At 44.2% G+C, this 27,862-nt stretch overlaps 1 protein-coding gene across 3 annotated transcripts in view; it reads left to right on the forward strand.

Moving 5' to 3' along the window:
- The window catches only part of pdlim7 (PDZ and LIM domain 7), a 99,894-nt gene that overhangs the window by 41,972 nt on the left and 30,060 nt on the right, over nt 1-27,862 (forward strand). For 2 of the 3 annotated variants that reach the window (XM_055927866.1, XM_055927867.1), the window contains exons 4-5: nt 8,103-8,130; nt 10,235-10,419. In XM_055927866.1, coding sequence (XP_055783841.1) covers nt 8,103-8,130; nt 10,235-10,419 — 213 coding nt within the window. Of the gene's footprint in view, nt 1-8,102; nt 8,131-10,234; nt 10,420-27,189; nt 27,235-27,862 lie in introns of all 3 variants that reach the window. The other variant, XM_055927868.1, reaches the window with a different exon arrangement.

Raw genomic sequence — 27,862 nt, forward strand, 5'->3', positions numbered from 1 at the left:
GACGATCCTCCCAGGCCCACTGGCCTGCAACAGGCAGACTACCAAACAGCAGATCCCAGTAGACAGAGTGGGAGGGACGTCACAGGTGCTATTTGTGACGCTGCCTCAGTCTCATCTCCTCTAGAATATAGCAGAGTTAGAGGTCGTCTCCTCTAGAATATAGCAGGGTTAGAGGTCGTCTCCTCTAGAATATAGCAGGGTTAGAGGTCGTCTCCTCTAGAATATAGCAGGGTTAGAGGTCGTCTCCTCTAGAATATAGCAGGGTTAGAGGTCGTCTCCTCTAGAATATAGCAGGGTTAGAGGTCGTCTCCTCTAGAATATAGCAGGGTTAGAGGTCGTCTCCTCTAGAATATAGCAGGGTTAGAGGTAGTCTCCTCTAGAATATAGCAGGGTCAGAGGTAGTCTCTAGAATATAGCAGGGTCAGAGGTAGTCTCTAGAATATAGCAGGGTTAGAGGTAGTCTCCTCTAGAATATAGCAGGGTTAGAGGTAGTCTCTAGAATATAGCAGGGTTAGAGGTAGTCTCCTCTAGAATATAGCAGGGTTAGAGGTAGTCTCCTCTAGAATATAGCAGGGTTAGAGGTCGTCTCCTCTAGAATATAGCAGGGTTAGAGGTCGTCTCCTCTAGAATATAGCAGGGTTAGAGGTCGTCTCCTCTAGAATATAGCAGGGTTAGAGGTAGTCTCCTCTAATAGATAGCAGGGTTAGAGGTCGTCTCCTCTAGAATATAGCAGGGTTAGAGGTCGTCTCCTCTAGAATATAGCAGGGTTAGAGGTCGTCTCCTCTAGAATATAGCAGGGTTAGAGGTAGTCTCCTCTAGAATATAGCAGGGTCAGAGGTAGTCTCCTCTAGAATATAGCAGGGTTAGAGGTAGTCTCCTCTAGAATATAGCAGGGTCAGAGGTAGTCTCCTCTAGAATATAGCAGGGTCAGAGGTAGTCTCTAGAATATAGCAGGGTTAGAGGTAGTCTCCTCTAGAATATAGCAGGGTTAGAGGTAGTCTCCTCTAGAATATAGCAGGGTCAGAGGTAGTCTCTAGAATATAGCAGGGTTAGAGGTAGTCTCCTCTAGAATATAGCAGGGTTAGAGGTAGTCTCCTCTAGAATATAGCAGGGTTAGAGGTAGTCTCCTCTAGAATATAGCAGGGTTAGAGGTAGTCTCCTTTAAACCAGATGGGATCTGTCATTAGTTTTTCCTGTAACCTCCGTCCTTCAACCTCCTCTCTGATGCTGTAGTGGAATATGACTGGGTCCCAAATGGCACTCTATTCCCTACATAGGGCACTACTTTTTTAGGGGGGGGGGGGGGTGAATCCTGTGTCTTCTGTCAGACCAGACCAGACTTGGGTGAATGACCAGAGTGATCATTTACATTTTACATTTAAGTCATTTAGCAGACGCTCTTATCCAGAGCGACTTACAAATTGGAAAGTTCATACATATTCATCCTGGTCCCCCCGTGGGGAATGAACCCACAACTCTGGCGTTGCAAGCGCCATGCTCTACCAACTGAGCCACACGGGACCGATCAGATGTATAGCTGCGGTTTAGCCAACAGATCAGGGCACAGGAACAAAGTGGCTGTTTGGGATTCAGGGTCACGGTCAGTTAGTTTTTGAATTTGGCAGTATTATTCATAAACTGACAGACTGGCCAAAACAGGACATAATCTAACACATTTATTTAAAAAATATGTAATGAACCACACCCTGTACCTCCACCCCTTTTGGAGAACCGTGTCTTTTTAAACAAACATTGTGCTTGGCCATAAGTTATGTGTCTGGTGTGTACCATGCATAACCATATTGAAAACTTTGGTGTGATTTTATACAGTCATTTTCCTTTTCAGTTCATTAGCCTTACAGTATATCTAGTGATACTGTAGACTTGTCTGTAGCTGAAACAGACACCGTACGGATATGAACTGTGTTTATTAGACTAAACATCTCTATTGTGTGTGTGTTTGTGTAGCTCAGTTGGTAGAGCATGCCGCTTGCAATGCAAAGGATTGTGGGTTCGATTCCCACGAGGGACCAGTATGATAATACCAATATAATGTGTGTGTATAGACACTGTTGATGATGTGCTTCTACACCTGCATTGCTTGCTGTTTGGGGTTTTAGACTGGGTTTCTGTACAGCACTTTGAGATATCAGCTGATGTAAGAAGGACTTTATTAATACATTTGATTGAATTTGTTTGTAATGATGTGCAAATAGTTAAAATACAACTGACATTTACTCCTGAGGTGCTGACCTGTTGCACCCTCTACAACCACCGTGATTATTATTATTTGACCCTGCTGGTCATCTATGAACATTTGAACATCTTGGCCATGTTCTGTTATAATCTCCACCCGGCACAGCCAGAAGAGGACTGGCCACCCCTCTTAGCCTGGTTCCTCTCTAGGTTTCTTCCTAGGTTCTGGCCTTTCTAGGGAGTTTTTCCTAGCCACCGTGCTTCTACACCTGCTTTGCTTGCTGTTTGGGGTTTTATGCTGGGTTTCTGTACAGCACTTTGAGATATCAGCTGATGTAAGAAGGGCTTTAATAAATACATTTGATTTGATGAGGTTGTGAATATATGAGTCACCACTACATGCGTTGTTTGATTGTGTGTTGGGTTTCTCAGTCGTAGGTGTTGGTTGTAATTGGTTAGGCAGGTCTGTACTAGTCAGTAGTGAATCTGATGTCACACTAGACAGACCTGTCTCTCTCACCAGTTTCCTCCCCGTATAACCCAACGCCTTCTAAAGAAGAACTGTTGTAAAATCACACGGATTACTCCTCCTACCCGTGACCCTCGCCACTCTCTTCCTCGCCCCTCTCTTCCTCGCCCCTCTCTTCCTCAGCCCCCTCTCTTCCTCAGCCCCCTCTCTTCCTCAGCCCCCTCTCTTCCTCAGCCCCCTCTCTTCCTCAGCCCCCTCTCTTCCTCAGCCCCCTCTCTTCCTCAGCCCCCTCTCTTCCTCAGCCCCTCTCTTCCTCAGCCCCTCTCTTCCTCACCCCTCTGTCACAACAGACAATAAGCTCCTGTTGAGTTGCACTAGGCTGAAACACATCTCTTAATGCTGGATATGAGCTGTTCTATCCTGTTTTGTCTCTCAGGGTTTGGAGGGCTTCCACAGTTTGTTTTTCAGATGAGTTAGGAGGACAGTTTTATGACTGAATGATGGTGTATTGGCTTTGATTTGGGGCCTCGTTTTATATTCCACGGCTATGATGAAGTATCGTCCTAGTTTCAGGATATGGTCCTCTGTCGCTCAGTTGATGGAGCATCGTGCTTGTAATGCCAGGCTAGTGTGTTCGATTCCCGGGTCCACCCATAGGTAAATGTATGACTAAGTCACTTTGGATAAAAGCCTCGTTGTTATATATACACTGCTCAAAAAAATAAAGGGAACACTTAAACAACACAATGTAACTCCAAGTCAATCACACTTCTGTGAAATCAAACTGTCCACTTAGGAAGCAACACTGATTGACAATAAATTTCACATGCTGTTGTGCAAATGGAATAGACAAAAGGTGGAAATTATAGGCAATTAGCAAGACACCCCCAAAACAGGAGTGATTCTGCAGGTGGTGACCACAGACCACTTCTCAGTTCCTATGCTTCCTGGCTGATGTTTTGGTCACTTTTGAATGCTGGCGGTGCTCTCACTCTAGTGGTAGCATGAGACGGAGTCTACAACCCACACAAGTGGCTCAGGTAGTGCAGTTCATCCAGGATGGCACATCAATGAGAACTGTGGCAAAAAGGTTTGCTGTGTCTGTCAGCGTAGTGTCCAGAGCATGCAGGCGCTACCAGGAGACAGGCCAGTACATCAGGAGACTTGGAGGAGGCCGTAGGAGGGCAACAACCCAGCAGCAGGACCGCTACCTCCACCTTAGTGCAAGGAGGTGCACTGCCAGAGCCCTGCAAAATGACCTCCAGCAGGCCATATAACAAGTATTGTTGTATATAATCCAGGCTGTATCACGACCGGCCGTGATTGAGAGTCCCATAGGGCTGCGCACAATTGGCCCAGCGTCATCTGGGTTTGGCCGGTGTAGGCCGTCATTGTAAATAAGAATTTGTTCTTTTTTAACTGCCTAGTTAAATAAAGGTTAAGTGTGTGTGTACAAGATTTAAAAAATATATTTAAAAAAAATTCTAGCAAGTGAGTAGAATATCAAAGTGAGGGTCTGCGTCACCACGGCCCTCTGGTCAAAAGTAGTGCACTACTACTCTATGGGCCCTCTGGTCAAAAGTAGTGCACTACTACTCTATGGGCCCTCTGGTCAAAAGTAGTGCACTACTACTCTATGGGCCCTCTGGTCAAAAGTAGTGCACTACTACTCTATGGGCCCTCTGGTCAAAAGTAGTGCACTATTACCCTATGGGCCCTCTGGTCAAAAGTAGTGCACTATTACCCTATGGGCCCTCTGGTCAAAAGTAGTGCACTATTACCCTATGGGCCCTCTGGTCAAAAGTAGTACACTATTACCCTATGGGCCCTCTGGTCAAAAGTAGTACACTATTACCCTATGGGCCCTCTGGTCAAAAGTAGTGCACTACTACCCTATGGGCCCTCTGGTCAAAAGTAGTACACTATTACCCTATGGGCCCTCTGGTCAAAAGTAGTGCACTACTACCCTATGGGCCCTCTGGTCAAAAGTAGTGCACTATTATAGGGTGTACATCCTAGTGAAGGAAACTGCTCCACCCAGTAATATATCGCTGATCATCTAGAGACACACAATAGGGTTGTATTTCACTGTTCGACTGGCAACACTCTGTGTGGTGGTGATGGTGATGATGATGATTGTGTGGGATTTCATCGTTCACATTTGTTCACGGGTCCTATTTTGTGCAAAGCTGTCATCGAGGCAAACGGTGGCTTCTCTGAAGAATCTCAAATATATATAAAATATATTTTTTGATTTTGTTTAATGCTTTTTTTTGCGGGGGGGGGGGGGGGTTACTACATGATTCCATATGTGTTATTTCATAGTTTTTGACGTCTTCACTATTATTCTACCATGTAGAAAATGGTCAAAAATAAAGTGAAAAACCATTGAATGAGTTGGTGGGTCCAAACTTTTGACTGGTACTGTGTGTGACCTTGAAAAGAGAAGAATTCTCTGGGTCGGTTGTTAAGAGACATTATCTCTGGAATCACTGACTGGTGTTTGGTAGTCAAACCAATGGCTCCATCTCCCAAATGGCCCCCTATTCCCTACGTAGTGCACTACTTTAGACTAGGGTCTATAGGGTAGTGCACTGCTTTATACCAGGGTCTATAGGCTAGTAGTGCACTACTTTATACCAGGGTCTATAGGCTAGTAGTGCACTACTTTATACCAGGGTCTATAGGGTAGTAGTGCACTACTTTAGACCAGGGTCTATAGGGTAGTAGTGCACTACTTTATACCAGGGTCTATATGGTAGTAGTACACTACTTTATACCAAGGTCTATAGGGTAGTAGTGCACTACTTTATACCAGGGTCTATAGGGTAGTAGTGCACTACTTTATACCAGGGTCTATAGGGTAGTAGTGCACTACTTTATACCAGGGTCTATAGGGTAGTAGGGCACTACTTTATACCAGGGTCTATAGGCTAGTAGTGCACTACTTTAGACCAGGGTCTATAGGGTAGTAGTGCACTACTTTAGACCAGGGTCTATAGGGTAGTAGTACACTACTTTAAATCAGGGTCTATAGGGTAGTAGTGCACTACTTTATACCAGGGTCTATAGGGTAGTAGTGCACTACTTTAGACCAGGGTCTATAGGGTAGTAGTGCACTACTTTAGACCAGGGTCTATAGGGTAGTAGTGCACTACTTTAGACCAGGGTCTATAGGGTAGTAGTGCACTACTTTAGACCAGGGTCTATAGGGTAGTAGTGCACTACTTTAGACCAGGGTCTATAGGGTAGTAGTGCACTACTTTAGACCAGGGTCTATAGGGTAGTAGTGCACTACTTTAGACCAGGGTCTATAGGGTAGTAGTGCACTACTTTAGACCAGGGTCTATAGGGTAGTAGTGCACTACTTTAGACCAGGGTCTATAGGGTAGTAGTACACTACTTTATACCAGGGTCTATAGGGTAGTAGTGCACTTCATTATACCAGGGTCTATAGGGTAGTAGTGCACTACTTTATACCAGGGTCTATAGGGTAGTAGTGCACTTCATTATACCAGGGTCTATAGGGTAGTAGTGCACTATGTAGGCATCCCAAATGGCACCCTATTCCCTATAATAGCGAAGTGCTTTTTGACCAGGGCCCATATTTCTCTACTTTGACCAGGGGCTATGGTCCAAAGTAGTGTGCTATCTAGGGAATAGGGTGGGTGCCATTTGTGACTGAACCTAGGTCAATCTCAGTCCATTATTAAGGTAGCGTCCAGGGGCAGTGACTCTGCCGTTCACCTCCGGGTTCTCTCCCAGTTCGGGTCTGATTTGCCCAAAGGAACAGAACACGACATAAATCTCTTGGCTTTCCTCTCTGGGCAGATGGGTGGAGATCCAGTTTGTGTGAGGATGAGGAATTAGTGTTGAGGTCTATGTGATATTATATGCTATCTGACTCCATTAGGGGGAAATGTTAAAAGCCATGACGGTATCCAATGGATATATCCATGGGTAAATTATTAAGAGGCTAAGGAACAAATAGCTAATATCTTACAATCCAATGTCCTAGCGTTAAAAGATTTGAGTTAAAACCTCAGCTCAGAGAGGCTAAGTTAGAGACTGAACATATATGCTATGTACAGTTGAAGTCGGAAGTTTACATACACTTATATATTTAAACTCAGTTTTTACGAGTTTTAAAATGACTCCAACCGAAGTGTATGTAAACTTCCGACTTCAACTGTATATTGTGAATAACATTTATCATTAAACATTGCACCAAATAATAATTGTAGGAATATTTTATAAGAAAGTACTATGGTTTCTGTCTATTTAATAGTAATATCAGTAATTTACAGTTAGACAATACGAATACAGTTATACACTAGGTGGTTCGAGCCCTGAATGCTGATTAGACTGACAGCTCTAATTACGTTGTTAAACAGTTTAAACACAGACCATGTCAGTGACTCAATCCAACTCAGTGTTGGGAAGTCATGAGGTACATAGGGCCTCAGTGTTGGGGAGTCATAATGAGGTACATACATGGGGCCTCAGGGTTAGGACGTAATAATGAGGTACATAGGGCCTCCAGTGTTGGGAAGTCATAATCAGGTACATAGGGCCTCAGTGTTGGGGAGTCATAATGAGGTACATAGGGCCTCAGTGTTGGGGAGTCATAATCAGGTACATAGGGCCTCAGTGTTGGGGAGTCATAATGAGGTACATAGGGCCTCAGTGTTGGGGAGTCATAATGAGGTACATAGGGCCTCAGTGTTGGGAAGTAATAATGAGGTACACGATGTCCTCAGTGTTAGGAAGTAATGGTGCTTCACTTTACTATTTTTGGGGGACCAGGTCTTATTCTAACCATGGATATTTGGGATTAGTGCATATTTAACACTTAAATCGAGACATATGAATTTATTTGATGGATTTAGTTCCCTGCATTTTAAGACAACGGAAAACCCAATTAAAAAAAATAATAATAATAATAAAAAAAATAATTTAAATTTTATTTATTATTATATATAATTTTTTGATTATGGTAACTAAGCCTATATAATAACATTTATTCTCCATCGAACAAGTTCTTCATAACTAACCAAAGTTGTAATAAAAACAAACTATACACCACAGACTGTCTAGTGTACATAGTTTCATTTGCAGGACATTCTAAGTTAGACTCTGGGAAGTTGATGTTTCTATTTCAGAGCTGTTCCCAGAAGTCCGTATATTGAGGTCCACGTTGAACACGGCTCCTTGAATATGGAATTGCAACAAACTAGGGCCATTTTTTTAACACAGAACAAAGAACTTAAACTTTCTGAGAAGTGTTGAGGTCGAGAGATTTATGGTTTAACTTTAATTTCAAATGCAGAAAAGGACACATTGACTTTTTATGTAAATGTGAGGTTTTTATAGGATTTACCGCTGTGGCGTTCTAACTTTCGGGTTTTAACACTTATTTTCCGATCTTTTCTTTCAGAGCTTTCCATGCGGGTGGCGATCAGAAGGTAAGAGGGTCTGGCTTTTGCATCCCCAAACATCACCCTATTCCCTGTATAGTGCACTACTCTATCAGGGCTCAGGTCAAAAGTAGTAAGCTCTACATGGAAAAGGGTTTCAGATTTGCATTTAATATCTGTGTCGGTCGTCACCTCACACCTCCTGAAACTCTATGAATGGTGATGCTTCTGCAATGTGAATCAACAGAGCCCTGTGTGTTCACTAGGCAGTGACTAAAACAGTCAAGTCTTTTATCGTCCAACACGTTACTACCCTGCCTATGACCCTGCTTACATACAGTTTCCCCTACAAGGCCGTTAATATTGCATTGTGGGGTCGGATGAGAGGAATGCACTTTGTTTGCCTCCTCCTCTTAACCTACACCCGTCACCTTGCATTTAAAAATCTTTCAGTCATTCTGATTCAACCCCCCCCCCCCCCCCCCCATCAAACTGGCAGCTGGCTCACAGTACACATTGCATAAGCAGTAGCCAGTTTTATAAGTTTGACGTTTTGTTTGTTGAATGAAATGATTATAGTAGTCCTTATACACGTGTATGTGTGACCCCTAAAGAGTGTCCCAGACTCAAGGCAACATAATGTTATCGTAACAGTTTTCATTTCAACCCAAAATGTATTCATTATCGTGCAAAGTTCATAGTTCAAGCCCTATTACAGAAATACAGGATAATTTGTTTTTGGAAGGCGGTACAAATTAAACATCTTACCCCTAGTGGACATTCTGTCATAACATCCTCTATGACACACTGAGAAATAAAACACAGTGTAACTCAAAAGTTCAGTGAACATTTTTTGGAAATCTATTTTAAATGTAAAGTGTCATATCCAAGCTAACAGAGACCGAGGAAGAATCCTCAGTGGGACAAACTCCAGCTTTCCAAGATAACATGGTTGCTTTCCAAATGGCTCTCTATTCCCCACGTAGTGCACTACTATGGCTAGTCAATGGGTATAAAATAGTGTACTACTATGGGTAGTCAATGGGTATAAAATAGTGCACTACTATGGGTAGTCAATGGGTATAAAATAGTGCACTACTATGGGTAGTCAATGGGTATAAAATAGTGCACTACTATGGGTAGTCAATGGGTATAAAGTAGTGCACTACAATGGGTAGTCAATGGGTCAAAAATAGTGCACTACTATGGGTAGTCAATGGGTCAAAAGTAGTGCACTACTATGGGTAGTCAATGGGTCAAAAGTAGTGCACTACTATGGGTAGTCAATGGGTCAAAAGTAGTGCACTACTATGGGTAGTCAATGGGTCAAAAGTAGTGCACTACTATGGGTAGTCAATGGGTCAAAAATAGTGCACTACTATGGGTAGTCAATGGGTCAAAAGTAGTGCACTACTATGGGTAGTCAATGGGTATAAAGTTGTGCACTACTATGGGTAGTCAATGGGTATAAAGTAGTGCACTACTATGGGTAGTCAATGGGTCAAAAGTAGTGCACTACTATGAGTAGTCAATGGATCAAAAGTAGTGCACTACTATGGCTAGTCAATGGGTCAAAAGTAGTGCACTACTATGGCTAGTCAATGGGTCAAAAGTAGTGAATAGGGTGCCATTTTGGACACGGATCAGACAGTTGGGTGTGTTCACACTTCTGCAGCCTCTCCTCCCTCCACACAGAGAGACAGAGCTGGCCTTGGCAACACCGACTGTAGTTCTGATGTTCTGAGACACGTTGCGGCTAACAGAGCTGGTTTTCAGCAGATGTATGATACTGTCTGCTGTGTGTGGCCAGGTGGTTTTTTTGGTGTGTGTGTCGTACATTACTACACAATTGATGCATATGTGTGTGTGTGTGTCGTACATTACTACACAATTGATGCATATGTGTGTGTGTGTGTCGTACATTACTACACAATTGATGCATATGTGTGTGTGTGTGTGTTGTACATTACTACACAATTGATGCATATGTGTGTGTGTTGTACATTACTACACAATTGATGCATATGTGTGTGTGTGTGTGTTGTACATTACTACACAATTGATGCATATGTGTGTGTTTATCTAGCTGCATGTTATTTGCTGTGGTTTTTGCTCTGTGTCTCCCCCCCCCTCCCCCTCTCACACCCTGTAGGATTCGCTCGCCCCCGCCTCCGTTCAGCCCAAATACTCCTTCGCCCCCAGCGCCGCTATCAATAAGATGGCGCGGCCGTTCACGCCGGGCGGCGGTAACACGGTCATTAAACCAGTGGCGTACGCCCCTAAAGTTAACACCCCGGCCTCAGCGGCCCCCGCCAGCATGCTACAGCCACACAACGGGTAGGTACACAAACAAACAAACAAACAAACAAACAAACAAACAAACAACCAACCATGCAAACCAAATCTAATCTCAAAGGCTAAATGTTTTCACGGTGTTTGGGTTGTGAAACGAGCCCCTGTGGAAGGGTTTATTTCAGATCTGAATCATTCAGGTAACTCTCTGGGGAGAAGAAATTGCTGACTGCACCTTTTTAAGAGTGGTTGACTCGTAGTAAGGTTGATTTTTATTTAACTAGGGAAGTCCGTTAAGAACAAATTCTTCTTTACAATGACGGGCCTACCCCCGGCCAAACCCGGACGACGCTGGGCCAACTGTGCGCGGCCCTACGGGACTCCCAATCACGGCCGGATGTGATACAGCCTGGATTCGAACCAGGGACTGTAGTGACACCTCTTGCTATGAGATGCAGTGCCTTAGACCGCTGCGCCACTCGAGAGCCCAAATGATGATCTGATCAGAAGAGGCCTTCTCCTGGTCTGTTGGGACCAGACTGTTGAGTAGAATACAGGAAATAAAATTGACTTCCCATCAGCCAAATTCTCTCCACAGTGTAGTCATTATTCCTGCGTTAACATTCCTAAGTGACGATGTTGTACGTCTGTCTAAAATGTCCAAGGGTGCTCCGTTTTTTTTAACTTTCTCATTTAGTTCTGGTAGGAAGAGCGGTGTGTGTTCTCTTGTCCGGGGGTTCCCAAACTGTTTCACTCTGGCCCCTCTTCCATCATTGGGGAACGTGATGTTTTTGTAACTCAGCTCGCTCTCTATTTATAATACCTCTGTCCACTTTTTGGGGAGTCCCAAAATGGCACCCTATTCCCTAATATAGTGCACTACTAGAAGGCCTTGGTCAAAAGTAGTGCACTACATATGGACTAGAGTGCCATTTGGGACTAATAAAGTGTTTAATCTCTGGCTTGCGTTAACCAGCTTTTAAACCGTTCCGTTAACTAAACTGGAACATGTTGTAAGACTGACGTCATGTCTGACATAGAAGTCATGGCGTTCGGCAGTTGTTTTATTTCCCCCTCTTTCGAACTGTACTGTAGTTAAAAGTGTCCACACGACACACACCGCAGACGGGGAGAATGGGAAAACCTGTATACTGCTTTACAAGGCTTTCTTAATGTCATTGGTCGTTTCTGAACAGCGGAAGGTTCTACGTCGACTGAAAGGTCCCTTACGGGAAAAGCCACATGGATTTCATGTGATCTAATGTGACGTTCATGTGATCTAATGTGACGTTCATGTGATAACATGTAAACACACGTGTGTTTTCATGTAAAGCAACATGTGTGTTTTCATGTAAAGCAACATGTGTGTTTTCATGTAAAGCAACGTGTGTTTTCATGTAAAGCAACATGTGTGTTTACATGTTATTACATGTGGTTTTTCTGTGAGATGAGTACTGGTCACTTATAACATGACTTAGTCTGTAAGAGGAGTACTGGTCACCTATAACATGACTTAGTCTGTCGGGGGTACTGGTCACCTATAACATGACTTAGTCTGTCAGGAGTACTGGTCACTTATAACATGACTTAGTCTGTCAGGAGTACTGGTCACTTATAACATGACTTAGTCTGTAAGAGGAGTACTGGTCACCTATAACATGACTTAGTCTGTCGGGAGTACTGGTCACCTATAACATGACTTAGTCTGTCAGCAGTACTGGTCACCTATAACATGACTTAGTCTGTCGGGGGTACTGGTCACCTATAACATGACTTAGTCTGGTAGGAGTACTGGTCACCTATAACATGACTTAGTCTGTCAGCAGTACTGGTCACTTATAACATGACTTAGTCTGTCAGCAGTACTGGTCACCTATAACATGACTTAGTCTGTCAGCAGTACTGGTCACCTATAACATGACTTAGTCTGTCAGCAGTACTGGTCACCTATAACATGACTTAGTCTGTCGGGAGTACTGGTCACTTATAACATGACTTAGTCTGTCGGGAGTACTGGTCACCTATAACATGACTTAGTCTGTAAGAGGAGTACTGGTCACTTATAACATGACTTAGTCTGTCAGCAGTACTGGTCACCTATAACATGACTTAGTCTGTCGGGAGTACTGGTCACTTATAACATGACTTAGTCTGTAAGAGGAGTACTGGTCACCTATAACATGACTTAGTCTGTAAGAGGAGTACTGGTCACCTATAACATGACTTAGTCTGGTAGGAGTACTGGTCACCTATAACATGACTTAGTCTGTCAGGAGTACTGGTCACCTATAACATGACTTAGTCTGTCGGGAGTACTGGTCACTTATAACATGACTTAGTCTGTCAGGAGTACTGGTCACCTATAACATGACTTAGTCTGTCGGGAGTACTGGTCACTTATAACATGACTTAGTCTGTCGGGAGTACTGGTCACCTATAACATGACTTAGTCTGTAAGAGGAGTACTGGTCACCTATAACATGACTTAGTCTGTCAGGAGTACTGGTCACCTATAACATGACTTAGTCTGTAAGAGGAGTACTGGTCACCTATAACATGACTTAGTCTGTCGGGAGTACTGGTCACCTATAACATGACTTAGTCTGTCGGGAGTACTGGTCACCTATAACATGACTTAGTCTGTAAGAGGAGTACTGGTCACCTATAACATGACTTAGTCTGTCAGGAGTACTGGTCACCTATAACATGACTTAGTCTGTCAGGAGTACTGGTCACCTATAACATGACTTAGTCTGTCGGGAGTACTGGTCACCTATAACATGACTTAGTCTAGTAGGAGTACTGGTCACCTATAACATGACTTAGTCTGTCGGGAGTACTGGTCACCTATAACATGACTTAGTCTGTAAGAGGAGTACTGGTCACCTATAACATGACTTAGTCTGTCAGGAGTACTGGTCACCTATAACATGACTTAGTCTGTCAGGAGTACTGGTCACCTATAACATGACTTAGTCTGTAAGAGGAGTACTGGTCACCTATAACATGACTTAGTCTGTCGGGAGTACTGGTCACCTATAACATGACTTAGTCTGTAAGAGGAGTACTGGTCACCTATAACATGACTTAGTCTGTCGGGAGTACTGGTCACCTATAACATGACTTAGTCTGGTAGCAGTACTGGTCACCTATAACATGACTAGTCTGTCAGGAGTACTGGTCACCTATAACATGACTTAGTCTGTAAGAGGAGTACTGGTCACCTATAACATGACTTAGTCTGTCAGGAGTACTGGTCACCTATAACATGACTTAGTCTGTAAGAGGAGTACTGGTCACCTATAACATGACTTAGTCTGTCAGGAGTACTGGTCACCTATAACATGACTTAGTCTGTCAGGAGTACTGGTCACCTATAACATGACTTAGTCTGTCAGGAGTACTGGTCACCTATAACATGACTTAGTCTGTAAGAGGAGTACTGGTCACCTATAACATGACTTAGTCTGTCAGGAGTACTGGTCACCTATAACATGACTTAGTCTGTAAGAGGAGTACTGGTCACCTATAACATGACTTAGTCTGTCAGGAGTACTGGTCACCTATAACATGACTTAGTCTGTAAGAGGAGTACTGGTCACCTATAACATGACTTAGTCTGTCGGGAGTACTGGTCACCTATAACATGACTTAGTCTGTCGGGAGTACTGGTCACCTATAACATGACTTAGTCTGTAAGAGGAGTACTGGTCACCTATAACATGACTTAGTCTGTAAGAGGAGTACTGGTCACCTATAACATGACTTAGTCTGTCGGGAGTACTGGTCACCTATAACATGACTTAGTCTGGTAGCAGTACTGGTCACCTATAACATGACTAGTCTGTCAGGAGTACTGGTCACCTATAACATGACTTAGTCTGTAAGAGGAGTACTGGTCACCTATAACATGACTTAGTCTGTCAGGAGTACTGGTCACCTATAACATGACTTAGTCTGTAAGAGGAGTACTGGTCACCTATAACATGACTTAGTCTGTAAGAGGAGTACTGGTCACCTATAACATGACTTAGTCTGTAAGAGGAGTACTGGTCACCTATAACATGACTTAGTCTGTCAGCAGTACTGGTCACCTATAACATGACTTAGTCTGTCGGGAGTACTGGTCACTTATAACATGACTTAGTCTGTCAGGAGTACTGGTCACCTATAACATGACTTAGTCTGTCGGGAGTACTGGTCACTTATAACATGACTTAGTCTGTCGGGAGTACTGGTCACCTATAACATGACTTAGTCTGTAAGAGGAGTACTGGTCACCTATAACATGACTTAGTCTGTCAGGAGTACTGGTCACCTATAACATGACTTAGTCTGTAAGAGGAGTACTGGTCACCTATAACATGACTTAGTCTGTCGGGAGTACTGGTCACCTATAACATGACTTAGTCTGTCGGGAGTACTGGTCACCTATAACATGACTTAGTCTGTAAGAGGAGTACTGGTCACCTATAACATGACTTAGTCTGTCAGGAGTACTGGTCACCTATAACATGACTTAGTCTGTCAGGAGTACTGGTCACCTATAACATGACTTAGTCTGTCGGGAGTACTGGTCACCTATAACATGACTTAGTCTAGTAGGAGTACTGGTCACCTATAACATGACTTAGTCTGTCGGGAGTACTGGTCACCTATAACATGACTTAGTCTGTAAGAGGAGTACTGGTCACCTATAACATGACTTAGTCTGTCAGGAGTACTGGTCACCTATAACATGACTTAGTCTGTCAGGAGTACTGGTCACCTATAACATGACTTAGTCTGTAAGAGGAGTACTGGTCACCTATAACATGACTTAGTCTGTCGGGAGTACTGGTCACCTATAACATGACTTAGTCTGTAAGAGGAGTACTGGTCACCTATAACATGACTTAGTCTGTCGGGAGTACTGGTCACCTATAACATGACTTAGTCTGGTAGCAGTACTGGTCACCTATAACATGACTAGTCTGTCAGGAGTACTGGTCACCTATAACATGACTTAGTCTGTAAGAGGAGTACTGGTCACCTATAACATGACTTAGTCTGTCAGGAGTACTGGTCACCTATAACATGACTTAGTCTGTAAGAGGAGTACTGGTCACCTATAACATGACTTAGTCTGTCAGGAGTACTGGTCACCTATAACATGACTTAGTCTGTCAGGAGTACTGGTCACCTATAACATGACTTAGTCTGTCAGGAGTACTGGTCACCTATAACATGACTTAGTCTGTAAGAGGAGTACTGGTCACCTATAACATGACTTAGTCTGTCAGGAGTACTGGTCACCTATAACATGACTTAGTCTGTAAGAGGAGTACTGGTCACCTATAACATGACTTAGTCTGTCAGGAGTACTGGTCACCTATAACATGACTTAGTCTGTAAGAGGAGTACTGGTCACCTATAACATGACTTAGTCTGTAAGAGGAGTACTGGTCACCTATAACATGACTTAGTCTGTCGGGAGTACTGGTCACCTATAACATGACTTAGTCTGTAAGAGGAGTACTGGTCACCTATAACATGACTTAGTCTGTAAGAGGAGTACTGGTCACCTATAACATGACTTAGTCTGTCGGGAGTACTGGTCACCTATAACATGACTTAGTCTGGTAGCAGTACTGGTCACCTATAACATGACTAGTCTGTCAGGAGTACTGGTCACCTATAACATGACTTAGTCTGTAAGAGGAGTACTGGTCACCTATAACATGACTTAGTCTGTCAGGAGTACTGGTCACCTATAACATGACTTAGTCTGTAAGAGGAGTACTGGTCACCTATAACATGACTTAGTCTGTAAGAGGAGTACTGGTCACCTATAACATGACTTAGTCTGTAAGAGGAGTACTGGTCACCTATAACATGACTTAGTCTGTCAGCAGTACTGGTCACCTATAACATGACTTAGTCTGTCAGGAGTACTGGTCACCTATAACATGACTTAGTCTGTAAGAGGAGTACTGGTCACCTATAACATGACTTAGTCTGTCGGGAGTACTGGTCACCTATAACATGACTTAGTCTGTCGGGAGTACTGGTCACCTATAACATGACTTAGTCTGTCGGGAGTACTGGTCACCTATAACATGACTTAGTCTGTCAGCAGTACTGGTCACCTATAACATGACTTAGTCTGTCAGCAGTACTGGTCACCTATAACATGACTTAGTCTGTAAGAGGAGTACTGGTCACCTATAACATGACTTAGTCTGTAAGAGGAGTACTGGTCACCTATAACATGACTTAGTCTGTCGGGGGTACTGGTCACCTATAACATGACTCAGTCTGTCAGCAGTACTGGTCACCTATAACATGACTTAGTCTGTCGGGGGTACTGGTCACCTATAACATGACTTAGTCTGTCGGGGGTACTGGTCACCTATAACATGACTTAGTCTGTCGGGAGTACTGGTCACCTATAACATGACTTAGTCTGTCAGCAGTACTGGTCACCTATAACATGACTTAGTCTGTCGGGAGTACTGGTCACCTATAACATGACTTAGTCTGTCGGGAGTACTGGTCACCTATAACATGACTTAGTCTGTAAGAGGAGTACTGGTCACCTATAACATGACTTAGTCTGTCAGCAGTACTGGTCACCTATAACATGACTTAGTCTGTCGGGAGTACTGGTCACCTATAACATGACTTAGTCTGTAAGAGGAGTACTGGTCACCTATAACATGACTTAGTCTGTCAGGAGTACTGGTCACCTATAACATGACTTAGTCTGTCAGCAGTACTGGTCACCTATAACATGACTTAGTCTGTCAGCAGTACTGGTCACCTATAACATGACTTAGTCTGTCAGCAGTACTGGTCACCTATAACATGACTTAGTCTGTCAGCAGTACTGGTCACTTATAACATGACTTAGTCTGTCAGGAGTACTGGTCACCTATAACATGACTTAGTCTGTAAGAGGAGTACTGGTCACCTATAACATGACTTAGTCTGTAAGAGGAGTACTGGTCACCTATAACATGACTTAGTCTGTAAGAGGAGTACTGGTCACCTATAACATGACTTAGTCTGTCAGCAGTACTGGTCACCTATAACATGACTTAGTCTGTCAGGAGTACTGGTCACCTATAACATGACTTAGTCTGTAAGAGGAGTACTGGTCACCTATAACATGACTTAGTCTGTCGGGAGTACTGGTCACCTATAACATGACTTAGTCTGTCGGGAGTACTGGTCACCTATAACATGACTTAGTCTGTCGGGAGTACTGGTCACCTATAACATGACTTAGTCTGTCAGCAGTACTGGTCACCTATAACATGACTTAGTCTGTCAGCAGTACTGGTCACCTATAACATGACTTAGTCTGTAAGAGGAGTACTGGTCACCTATAACATGACTTAGTCTGTAAGAGGAGTACTGGTCACCTATAACATGACTTAGTCTGTCGGGGGTACTGGTCACCTATAACATGACTCAGTCTGTCAGCAGTACTGGTCACCTATAACATGACTTAGTCTGTCGGGGGTACTGGTCACCTATAACATGACTTAGTCTGTCGGGGGTACTGGTCACCTATAACATGACTTAGTCTGTCGGGAGTACTGGTCACCTATAACATGACTTAGTCTGTCAGCAGTACTGGTCACCTATAACATGACTTAGTCTGTCGGGAGTACTGGTCACCTATAACATGACTTAGTCTGTCGGGAGTACTGGTCACCTATAACATGACTTAGTCTGTAAGAGGAGTACTGGTCACCTATAACATGACTTAGTCTGTCAGCAGTACTGGTCACCTATAACATGACTTAGTCTGTCGGGAGTACTGGTCACCTATAACATGACTTAGTCTGTAAGAGGAGTACTGGTCACCTATAACATGACTTAGTCTGTCAGGAGTACTGGTCACCTATAACATGACTTAGTCTGTCAGCAGTACTGGTCACCTATAACATGACTTAGTCTGTCAGCAGTACTGGTCACCTATAACATGACTTAGTCTGTCAGCAGTACTGGTCACCTATAACATGACTTAGTCTGTCAGCAGTACTGGTCACTTATAACATGACTTAGTCTGTCAGCAGTACTGGTCACTTATAACATGACTTAGTCTGTAAGAGGAGTACTGGTCACCTATAACATGACTTAGTCTGTAAGAGGAGTACTGGTCACCTATAACATGACTTAGTCTGTCAGCAGTACTGGTCACTTATAACATGACTTAGTCTGTCAGCAGTACTGGTCACTTATAACATGACTTAGTCTGTCAGCAGTACTGGTCACCTATAACATGACTTAGTCTGTCGAGAGTACTGGTCACCTATAACATGACTTAGTCTGTCAGGAGTACTGGTCACTTATAACATGACTTAGTCTGTCAGCAGTACTGGTCACTTATAACATGACTTAGTCTGTCAGGAGTACTGGTCACCTATAACATGACTTAGTCTGTCAGCAGTACTGGTCACTTATAACATGACTTAGTCTGTCAGCAGTACTGGTCACTTATAACATGACTTAGTCTGTCAGCAGTACTGGTCACTTATAACATGACTTAGTCTGTAAGAGGAGTACTGGTCACCTATAACATGACTTAGTCTGTAAGAGGAGTACTGGTCACTTATAACATGACTTAGTCTGTCAGCAGTACTGGTCACTTATAACATGACTTAGTCTGTCAGCAGTACTGGTCACTTATAACATGACTTAGTCTGTCAGGAGTACTGGTCACCTATAACATGACTTAGTCTGTCAGGAGTACTGGTCACCTATAACATGACTTAGTCTGTCAGGAGTACTGGTCACCTATAACATGACTTAGTCTGTCAGGAGTACTGGTCACCTATAACATGACTTAGTCTGTCAGGAGTACTGGTCACCTATAACATGACTTAGTCTGTCAGGAGTACTGGTCACCTATAACATGACTTAGTCTGTCAGGAGTACTGGTCACCTATAACATGACTTAGTCTGTCAGGAGTACTGGTCACCTATAACATGACTTAGTCTGTCAGGAGTACTGGTCACTTATAACATGACTTAGTCTGTCAGCAGTACTGGTCACCTATAACATGACTTAGTCTGTAAGAGGAGTACTGGTCACCTATAACATGACTTAGTCTGTAAGAGGAGTACTGGTCACCTATAACATGACTTAGTCTGTAAGAGGAGTACTGGTCACTTATAACATGACTTAGTCTGGTAGCAGTACTGGTCACTTATAACATGACTTAGTCTGGTAGCAGTACTGGTCACCTATAACATGACTTAGTCTGTCAGCAGTACTGGTCACCTATAACATGACTTAGTCTGTCAGGAGTACTGGTCACTTATAACATGACTTAGTCTGTCAGCAGTACTGGTCACCTATAACATGACTTAGTCTGTAAGAGGAGTACTGGTCACCTATAACATGACTTAGTCTGGTAGGAGTACTGGTCACCTATAACATGACTTAGTCTGTCAGGAGTACTGGTCACTTATAACATGACTTAGTCTGTCGGGGGTACTGGTCACCTATAACATGACTTAGTCTGTAAGAGGAGTACTGGTCACCTATAACATGACTTAGTCTGTCAGGAGTACTGGTCACCTATAACATGACTTAGTCTGTGTCCTCAATGGCACAATATTCCCTGTACGCTGAGAGTACAAAACATTAAGAACACCTTCTCTTTCCGTGACATAGACTGACCAGGTGAATCCAGGTGAAAGCTATGATCCCTTGTTGATGTCGCTTGTTAAATCCAGTGTAGATGAAGGGGAGGAGACCGATTTTTAAATAATAATTTTAAGCCTTGAGACATTTGAGACATGTATGTGTGCCATTGAGGGTGAATGGGTCAAACAAAAGTGCCTTTTGAACTGGGTATGGTAGTAGGTGCTGGGCAGTACCTGTTTGTGTCAAGAACTGCACCGCTTAACAGTTTCCTGTGTGGATCAAGAATGGTCCACCACCCCAAAGGACATCCAGACAACTTGACACAACTGTGGGAAGCATTGGAGTCAACATGGGTCAGCATCCCTGTGGAACGCTTTCAACACCTTGTAGAGAGTCCATGTCCCGAACGGGGGAACGTCTTGACCAAGTGTTAATGTACGTTTTTTTCCATATCTTGGTTGGAATATTCCAGGAGGGAGAATATGGGAGAAACCAGGCATTTTTGGGAAAGTTTGCAGGATCTTGCAACCCTTATTCTATGCCTGATACTTGGTACACGGTCTACGGTCTATGGTCACCGTGGTGTTGTTGGGGATGGGATAGGAAGGGTTAACGTCTTTTTTTGGTGAGGTCTAGATGTTGTCTGTGGCTGTATTTAGCCGCGCTGTGCTGTGCTCAGGACCCTTCGCTTAGAAATCTGCTGAGCTGTCGGAATGGTTTTTTACTGTGGTGGTGCTGCGTTACCTAACCAGCCTTACTTGGAGAAGTCACACGGACCTGAAAGTCTGCCTTGTATAGCTCTCCTCATGCTTTCACCGTCTAAAACACTTCATGGTGAGACCGAGGTTTAAAAAAACACTAGTTTACTCAAATTCAACTTTTTATGACGCGTCATGACGTTGTTTTCAACAGTTAAGAACACTTCTGTATAGCTCTTCTCGTGCTTTCAGTGTCGCAAAGCCATCATACTGAGAAATGAGGGTTTATAATCACTAGAAAAACAGTTGACTCTATCGTGAAAAAGCTTAAAATTCAACCTGTGTTCTTCATGAGACCATTTTTTGAATCTCTTAAATGAAGTCATACAATTTTTTTGAAGAACAGTTTTTTTTAAATGAAGCCATACAAAGTTGTTTTGTGGAGAGTTTTTAAAGACATAGTTTAGTAGTGTCTCCTTCAGCAGTCTTCGTCCGCTATGTTTTGTGGATTAGGTTCCTCGCCACGTTGTTCAGCGGCAGGGATTCTAAACTGCCACTCCTTCACACAGCTGTCTTCTTACGACAGACACTAAATCATACGGAGTCCTGCTATTTCTGTTCAGGTCTAATCTGTGACTTGCTAAAGGGCAGGGTTGTATGAACTGCCGTTCGGGTCTTTTGTATGTTTAAAAAAAATTATAATTGGACGTCAAATAACACTATTTGACGCATCAAATAAGCTTGTTGACCAATCAGGACCTCGAATATGAAATGTTTAATGTCGTTTTTACACATTGATTACACCATCACTCCTATTTCATATGTAACAGCGATTCGCCGATACGTATATTATGATACTGGTAAAGTTTTGTCTTGTGCACCTGCCGCTGCAGAACGAGGCGGACTCTGGGACGGTGCTGGTCAGGGGAAAAAGCAAGCTAGTTGATGGATGCACACAATGTTCTCCCCCCCCCCAAAAAAACAACATTAATGGAATATATCCCAACCCTGCTGGAAGGTATTCATTCTTCAGAAGATCAGGTTGAATTTGAGGCCTTTTCATTGGACGGTATTCATTCTTCAGAAGATCAGGTTGAATTTGAGGCCTTTTCATTGGACGGTATTCATTCTTCAGAAGATCAGGTTGAATTTGAGGTCTTTTCACTGGACGGTATTCATTCTTCAGAAGATCAGGTTGAATTTGAGGCCTTTTCATTGGACGGTATTCATTCTTCAGAAGATCAGGTTGAATTTGAGGTCTTTTCACTGGACGGTATTCATTCTTCAGAAGATCAGGTTGAATTTGAGGTCTTTTCAATGGACGGTATTCATTCTTCAGAAGATCAGGTTGAATTTGAGGTCTTTTCACTGGACGGTATTCATTCTTCAGAAGATCAGGTTGAATTTGAGGCCTTTTCATTGGACGGTATTCATTCTTCAGAAGATCAGGTTGAATTTGAGGTCTTTTCACTGGACGGTATTCATTCTTCAGAAGATCAGGTTGAATTTGAGGTCTTTTCAATGGACGGTATTCATTCTTCAGAAGATCAGGTTGAATTTGAGGTCTTTTCAATGGACGGTATTCATTCTTCAGAAGATCAGGTTGAATTTGAGGTCTTTTCATTGGACGGTATTCATTCTTCAGAAGATCAGGTTGAATGTGAGGCCTTTCCACTACACAGTAGTAATCTATTCTACGGGCGTACTAGGTAGTTTGGCATGGCTGGGTGATACCGAACAAAGCAGGGAATGTGTCCAATGAATAGGCATGTTGTATACTAGCAGGTGTGGTGTATTTGCACAGAGCTAACCCTGATGTCATGATGCATGACACACCATTATTACTGCGTCGTTATTGAAGTGTGTACGCAATGGACATACAGTGCCTTCGGAAAGTATTCAGACCCCTTGACTTTTTCCACATTTTGTTACGTTACAGCCTTATTCTAAAATGGATTAAATAATTTGTTTTCCTCAATCTACACACACAATACCCCATAACCACAAAAACAGGTTTTTAGAAATGTTTGCTAATTTATAAAAAATATATATTTTTTAATTAAATATCACATTTACGTAAGTATTCAGACCCTTTACTTTGTTGAAGCACCTTTGGCAGCGATTACAGACTCAAGTCTTTTGGGGTATGATGCTACAAGCATTGCAAACCTTTATTTGGGGAGTTTCTCCCATTCCTCTCTGCAGATCCTCTTAAGCTCTGTCAGGTTGGATGGGGAGCATTGCTGCACAGCTATTTTCAGGTCTCTACAGAGACGTTCGATAGGATTCAAGTCCGGGCGCTGTCTGGGCCACTTAAGGACATTCAGAGACTTGTCCCGAAGCTACTCCTGCGTTGTCTTGGCTGTGTGCTTAGGGTCGTTGTCCTGTTGGAAGGTGAACCTTCACCCCAGTCTGAGGTTCTGAGCGCTCTGGAGCAGGACTTCATCAAGGATCTCTCTGTACTTTCCTCCGTTCATCTTTGCCTCTATCCTGACTAGTCTCCCAGTCCCTGCCGCTGAAAACCATCCCCACAGCATGATGCTGCCACCACCATGCTTCTCCATAGGGATGCTGCCACCACCATGCTTCACCATAGGGATGCTGCCACCACCATGCATCACCATAGGGATGGTGCCACCACCATTTCTTCACCATAGGGATGGTGCCACCACCATTTCTTCTCCATAGGGATGCTGCCACCACCATGCTTCACCATAGGGATGCTGCCACCACCATGCTTCACCATAGGGATGCTGCCACCACCATGCATCACCATAGGGATGGTGCCACCACCATTTCTTCACCATAGGGATGCTGCCACCACCATGCTTCTCCATAGGGATGCTGCCACCACCATGCTTCACCATAGGGATGCTGCCACCACCATGCTTCACCATAGGGATGCTGCCACCACCATGCTTCACCATAGGGATGGTGCCACCACCATTTCTTCACCATAGGGATGGTGCCACCACCATGCTTCTCCATAGGGATGCTGCCACCACCATGCTTCACCATAGGGATGCTGCCACCACCATGCTTCACCATAGGGATGCTGCCACCACCATTTCTTCACCATAGGGATGGTGCCACCACCATGCTTCTCCATAGGGATGGTGCCACCACCATGCTTCTCCATAGGGATGGTGCCACCACCATGCTTCTCCATAGGGATGCTGCCACCACCATGCTTCACCATAGGGATGGTGCCAGGTTTCCTCCAGACGTGACGCAAGGCATTCAAGCCAACGAGTTCAATCTTGCTTTCATCAGACCAGAGAATCTTGTTTCTCATTGTCTGAGATGGCAAACTCCAAGCAGGGCTGTCATGTGCCTTTCTAAAGCAACTCTATAGAGCTCAGTGTGACCATTGGGTTCTTGGTCACCTCCCTGACCAAGGCCCTTCTCCCCCGATTGCTCAGTTTGGCCGGGCGGCCAGCTCTAGGAAGAGTCTTGGTGGTTCCAAACTTCTTCCATTTAAGAATGATGGAGGCCACTGTGTTCTTGGGGACCTTCAATGCTGCAGATATGTTTTTGTACCCTTCCCCAGGTCTGTGCCTCGACACAATCCTGTCACGGAGTTCTACGGACAATTCCTTCGACCTCACGGCTTGGTTTTTGCTCTGACCTGCACTGTCAACTGTGGGACTTTATATAGACAGGTGTTTGCCTTTACAAATCATGTCCAATCAATTGAATTGACCACAGGTGGACTCCACAATCAAGTTGTAGAAACATCTCAAGGATGATCAATGGAAACAGGATGCACCTGAGCTCAATTTCCTGTCTCATGGCAAAGGGTCTGAATACTTATTTACATAAGGTATTTCTGTTTTTATTTTTAATACGTTGGCAAACTTTTATGGGGTATTCTGTGTAGATTGTGGAGGATTTTTATTTTGTTTGTATAATAAGGCTGTAACATAACAAAATGTGGAAAAAGTCAAGGGCCTGAATACTCCTCACTGTATTTGACTTTCCGGTTGGTCGTAAATACATTAGGTTCTGCGCATAAACATTGGAATTTTACACCATTTGATGGAATAAATATGTGGGCCAGATAATTATTGTAAAATAATGTGTTTTCAACGACTTACCTAGTTAAACAAAGGTGAAATAAATAAATACGTTTTAGAAGTGAGGTAATCAGTCAATACAGCCATCAACTTGAACCCGGATCTGTTGTAGATCAGTGAGAGGAAGATGGGGACTCTGGATGCCTGTCACGCAGCCCGCCTGCGAGTCTTGTGACAGTCGCCGAGTCTGCATCGGCAGAACGCCCCGTGCTGTGCGTCTCTCTGACAGAACCCGTCAACAATGAAAGCCTGTGTGTGTTTTCACCCCACTGCATGACACTCGGCATCCCATAACGTCTCTGTCTCCTCGCTGTTGACTGTTCTCTATCTCCTCCCTGTTCTCTGTCTCCTCCCTGTTGACTGTTCTCTGTCTCCTCCCTGTTGACTGTTCTCTGTCTCCTCCCTGTTGACTGTTCTCTGTCTCCTCCCTGTTCTCTGTCTCCTCCCTGTTCTCTGTCTCCTCCCTGTTCTCTGTCTCCTCCCTGTTGACTGTTCTCTGTCTCCTCCCTGTTGACTGTTCTCTGTCTCCTCCCTGTTGACTGTTCTCTGTCTCCTCCCTGTTGACTGTTCTCTGTCTCCTCCCTGTTGACTGTCTCCTCCCTGTTGACTGTCTCCTCCCTGTTGACTGTCTCCTCCCTGTTCTCTGTCTCCTCCCTGTTCTCTGTCTCCTCCCTGTTCTCTGTCTCCTCCCTGTTCTCTGTCTCCTCCCTGTTGACTGTTCTCTGTCTCCTCACTGTTGACTGTTCTGTCTCCTCCCTGTTGACTGTTCTCTGTCTCCTCCCTGTTGACTGTTCTCTGTCTCCTCCCTGTTGACTGTTCTCTGTCTCCTCCCTGTTCTCTGTCTCCTCACTGTTGACTGTTCTCTGTCTCCTCCCTGTTCTCTGTCTCCTCCCTGTTGACTGTTCTCTGTCTCCTCCCTGTTGACTGTTCTCTGTCTCCTCACTGTTGACTGTTCTCTGTCTCCTCCCTGTTGACTGTTCTGTCTCCTCCCTGTTCTGTCTCCTCCCTGTTCTCTGTCTCCTCACTGTTGACTGTTCTCTGTCTCCTCCCTGTTCTCTGTCTCCTCCCTGTTGACTGTTCTCTGTCTCCTCCCTGTTGACTGTTCTCTGTCTCCTCACTGTTGACTGTTCTCTGTCTCCTCCCTGTTGACTGTTCTCTGTCTCCTCCCTGTTCTCTGTCTCCTCACTGTTGACTGTTCTCTGTCTCCTCCCTGTTCTGTCTCCTCACTGTTGACTGTTCTCTGTCTCCTCACTGTTGACTGTTCTCTGTCTCCTCACTGTTGACTGTTCTCTGTCTCCTCGCTGTTGACTGTTCTCTGTCTCCTCCCTGTTGACTGTTCTCTGTCTCCTCCCTGTTGACTGTTCTGTCTCCTCACTGTTCTCTGTCTCCTCACTGTTCTCTGTCTCCTCCCTGTTGACTGTTCTCTGTCTCCTCCCTGTTGACTGTTCTCTGTCTCCTCCCTGTTCTCTGTCTCCTCCCTGTTCTCTGTCTCCTCCCTGTTGACTGTTCTCTGTCTCCTCACTGTTGACTGTTCTCTGTCTCCTCCCTGTTGACTGTTCTCTGTCTCCTCCCTGTTCTCTGTCTCCTCCCTGTTGACTGTTCTCTGTCTCCTCACTGTTGACTGTTCTCTGTCTCCTCGCTGTTGACTGTTCTGTCTCCTCGCTGTTGACTGTTCTCTGCATCTCTGTCTCCTCCCTGCTGACTGTTCTCTGTCTCCTCACTGTTGACTGTTCTCTGCATTCCATAACATCGCTGTCTCCTCACTGTTGACTGTTCTCTGCATCCCACAACATCTCTGTCTCCTCACTGTTGACTGTTCTCTGCATCCCACAACATCTCTGTCTCCTCACTGTTGACTGTTCTCTGCATCCCACAACATCTCTGTCTCCTCACTGTTGACTGTTCTCTGCATCCCACAACATCTGTCTCCTCGCTGTTGACTGTTCTCTGCAACTATTGTTTTTGTTCTTCCAAACTGTCGTCTTGTTTTTCTAAACTGACCCCCCCATCTTCTTTCTCCTTCTTCTCTTCTCTTCTTTCTCTACGCAGATGGAGGAGAAGTCAGTAAACTCTCTTTTTACTTCCTTTTTACTTGAATGTTAAATCATTAGTTTTCCTGTCAGTATCTGAGCTAGTGGTTTAGTAATGCTTAGTGAAGGTCTTTTTCTTACCAGTAGTAACAGTAACATAATTTCATTGATCATTGACTAATCATTCATTCTTCAGAATTCTTCATCTAACAGTATTTATTTCTTTCTCATGTAATTTCTTGTCCGTTATGTCTTCTCTTCTCCTCTTCCACCTGCCCTCCCTCCCTCTTCTCTTCGTCTCCCTCCTTCCTCCTACCACTTCTCCCCTTTCCTTCCTCCCTCCCTCCTCTTCCTCCTCCCCCCTACAGAGAGGATCAGCCTTTGTATGACCACCAGAATTACCAACACGAGAAGTAAGAGATAGATACATTACGTTCCAGCCTGTTTGACCGCTGGTCACTAGACGGCCATGTTAGAGAGAACATACTGACACGGTGTCAGACGGCCATGTTAGAGAGGACATACTGACACGGTGTCAGACGGCCATGTTAGAGAGGACATATTGACACGGTGTCAGACGGCCATGTTAGAGAGGACATACTGACACGGTGTCAGACGGCCATGTTAGAGAGAACATACTGACACGGTGTCACTCGGCCATGTTAGAGAGAACATACTGACACGGTGTCAGACGGCCATGTTAGAGAGGACATACTGACACGGTGTCAGACGGCCATGTTAGAGAGAACATACTGACACGGTGTCAGACGGCCATGTTAGAGAGCACATACTGACACGGTGTCAGACGGCCATGTTAGAGAGGACATACTGACACGGTGTCAGACGGCCATGTTAGAGAGAACATACTGACACGGTGTCAGACGGCCATGTTAGAGAGCACATACTGACACGGTGTCAGACGGCCATGTTAGAGAGCACATACTGACACGGTGTCAGACGGCCATGTTAGAGAGCACATACTGACACGGTGTCAGACGGCCATGTTAGAGAGCACATACTGACACGGTGTCAGACGGCCAT

The sequence above is a fragment of the Salvelinus fontinalis genome, chromosome 6 (genome assembly GCF_029448725.1).
Source record: "Salvelinus fontinalis isolate EN_2023a chromosome 6, ASM2944872v1, whole genome shotgun sequence".
NCBI lineage: Eukaryota > Metazoa > Chordata > Actinopteri > Salmoniformes > Salmonidae > Salvelinus > Salvelinus fontinalis.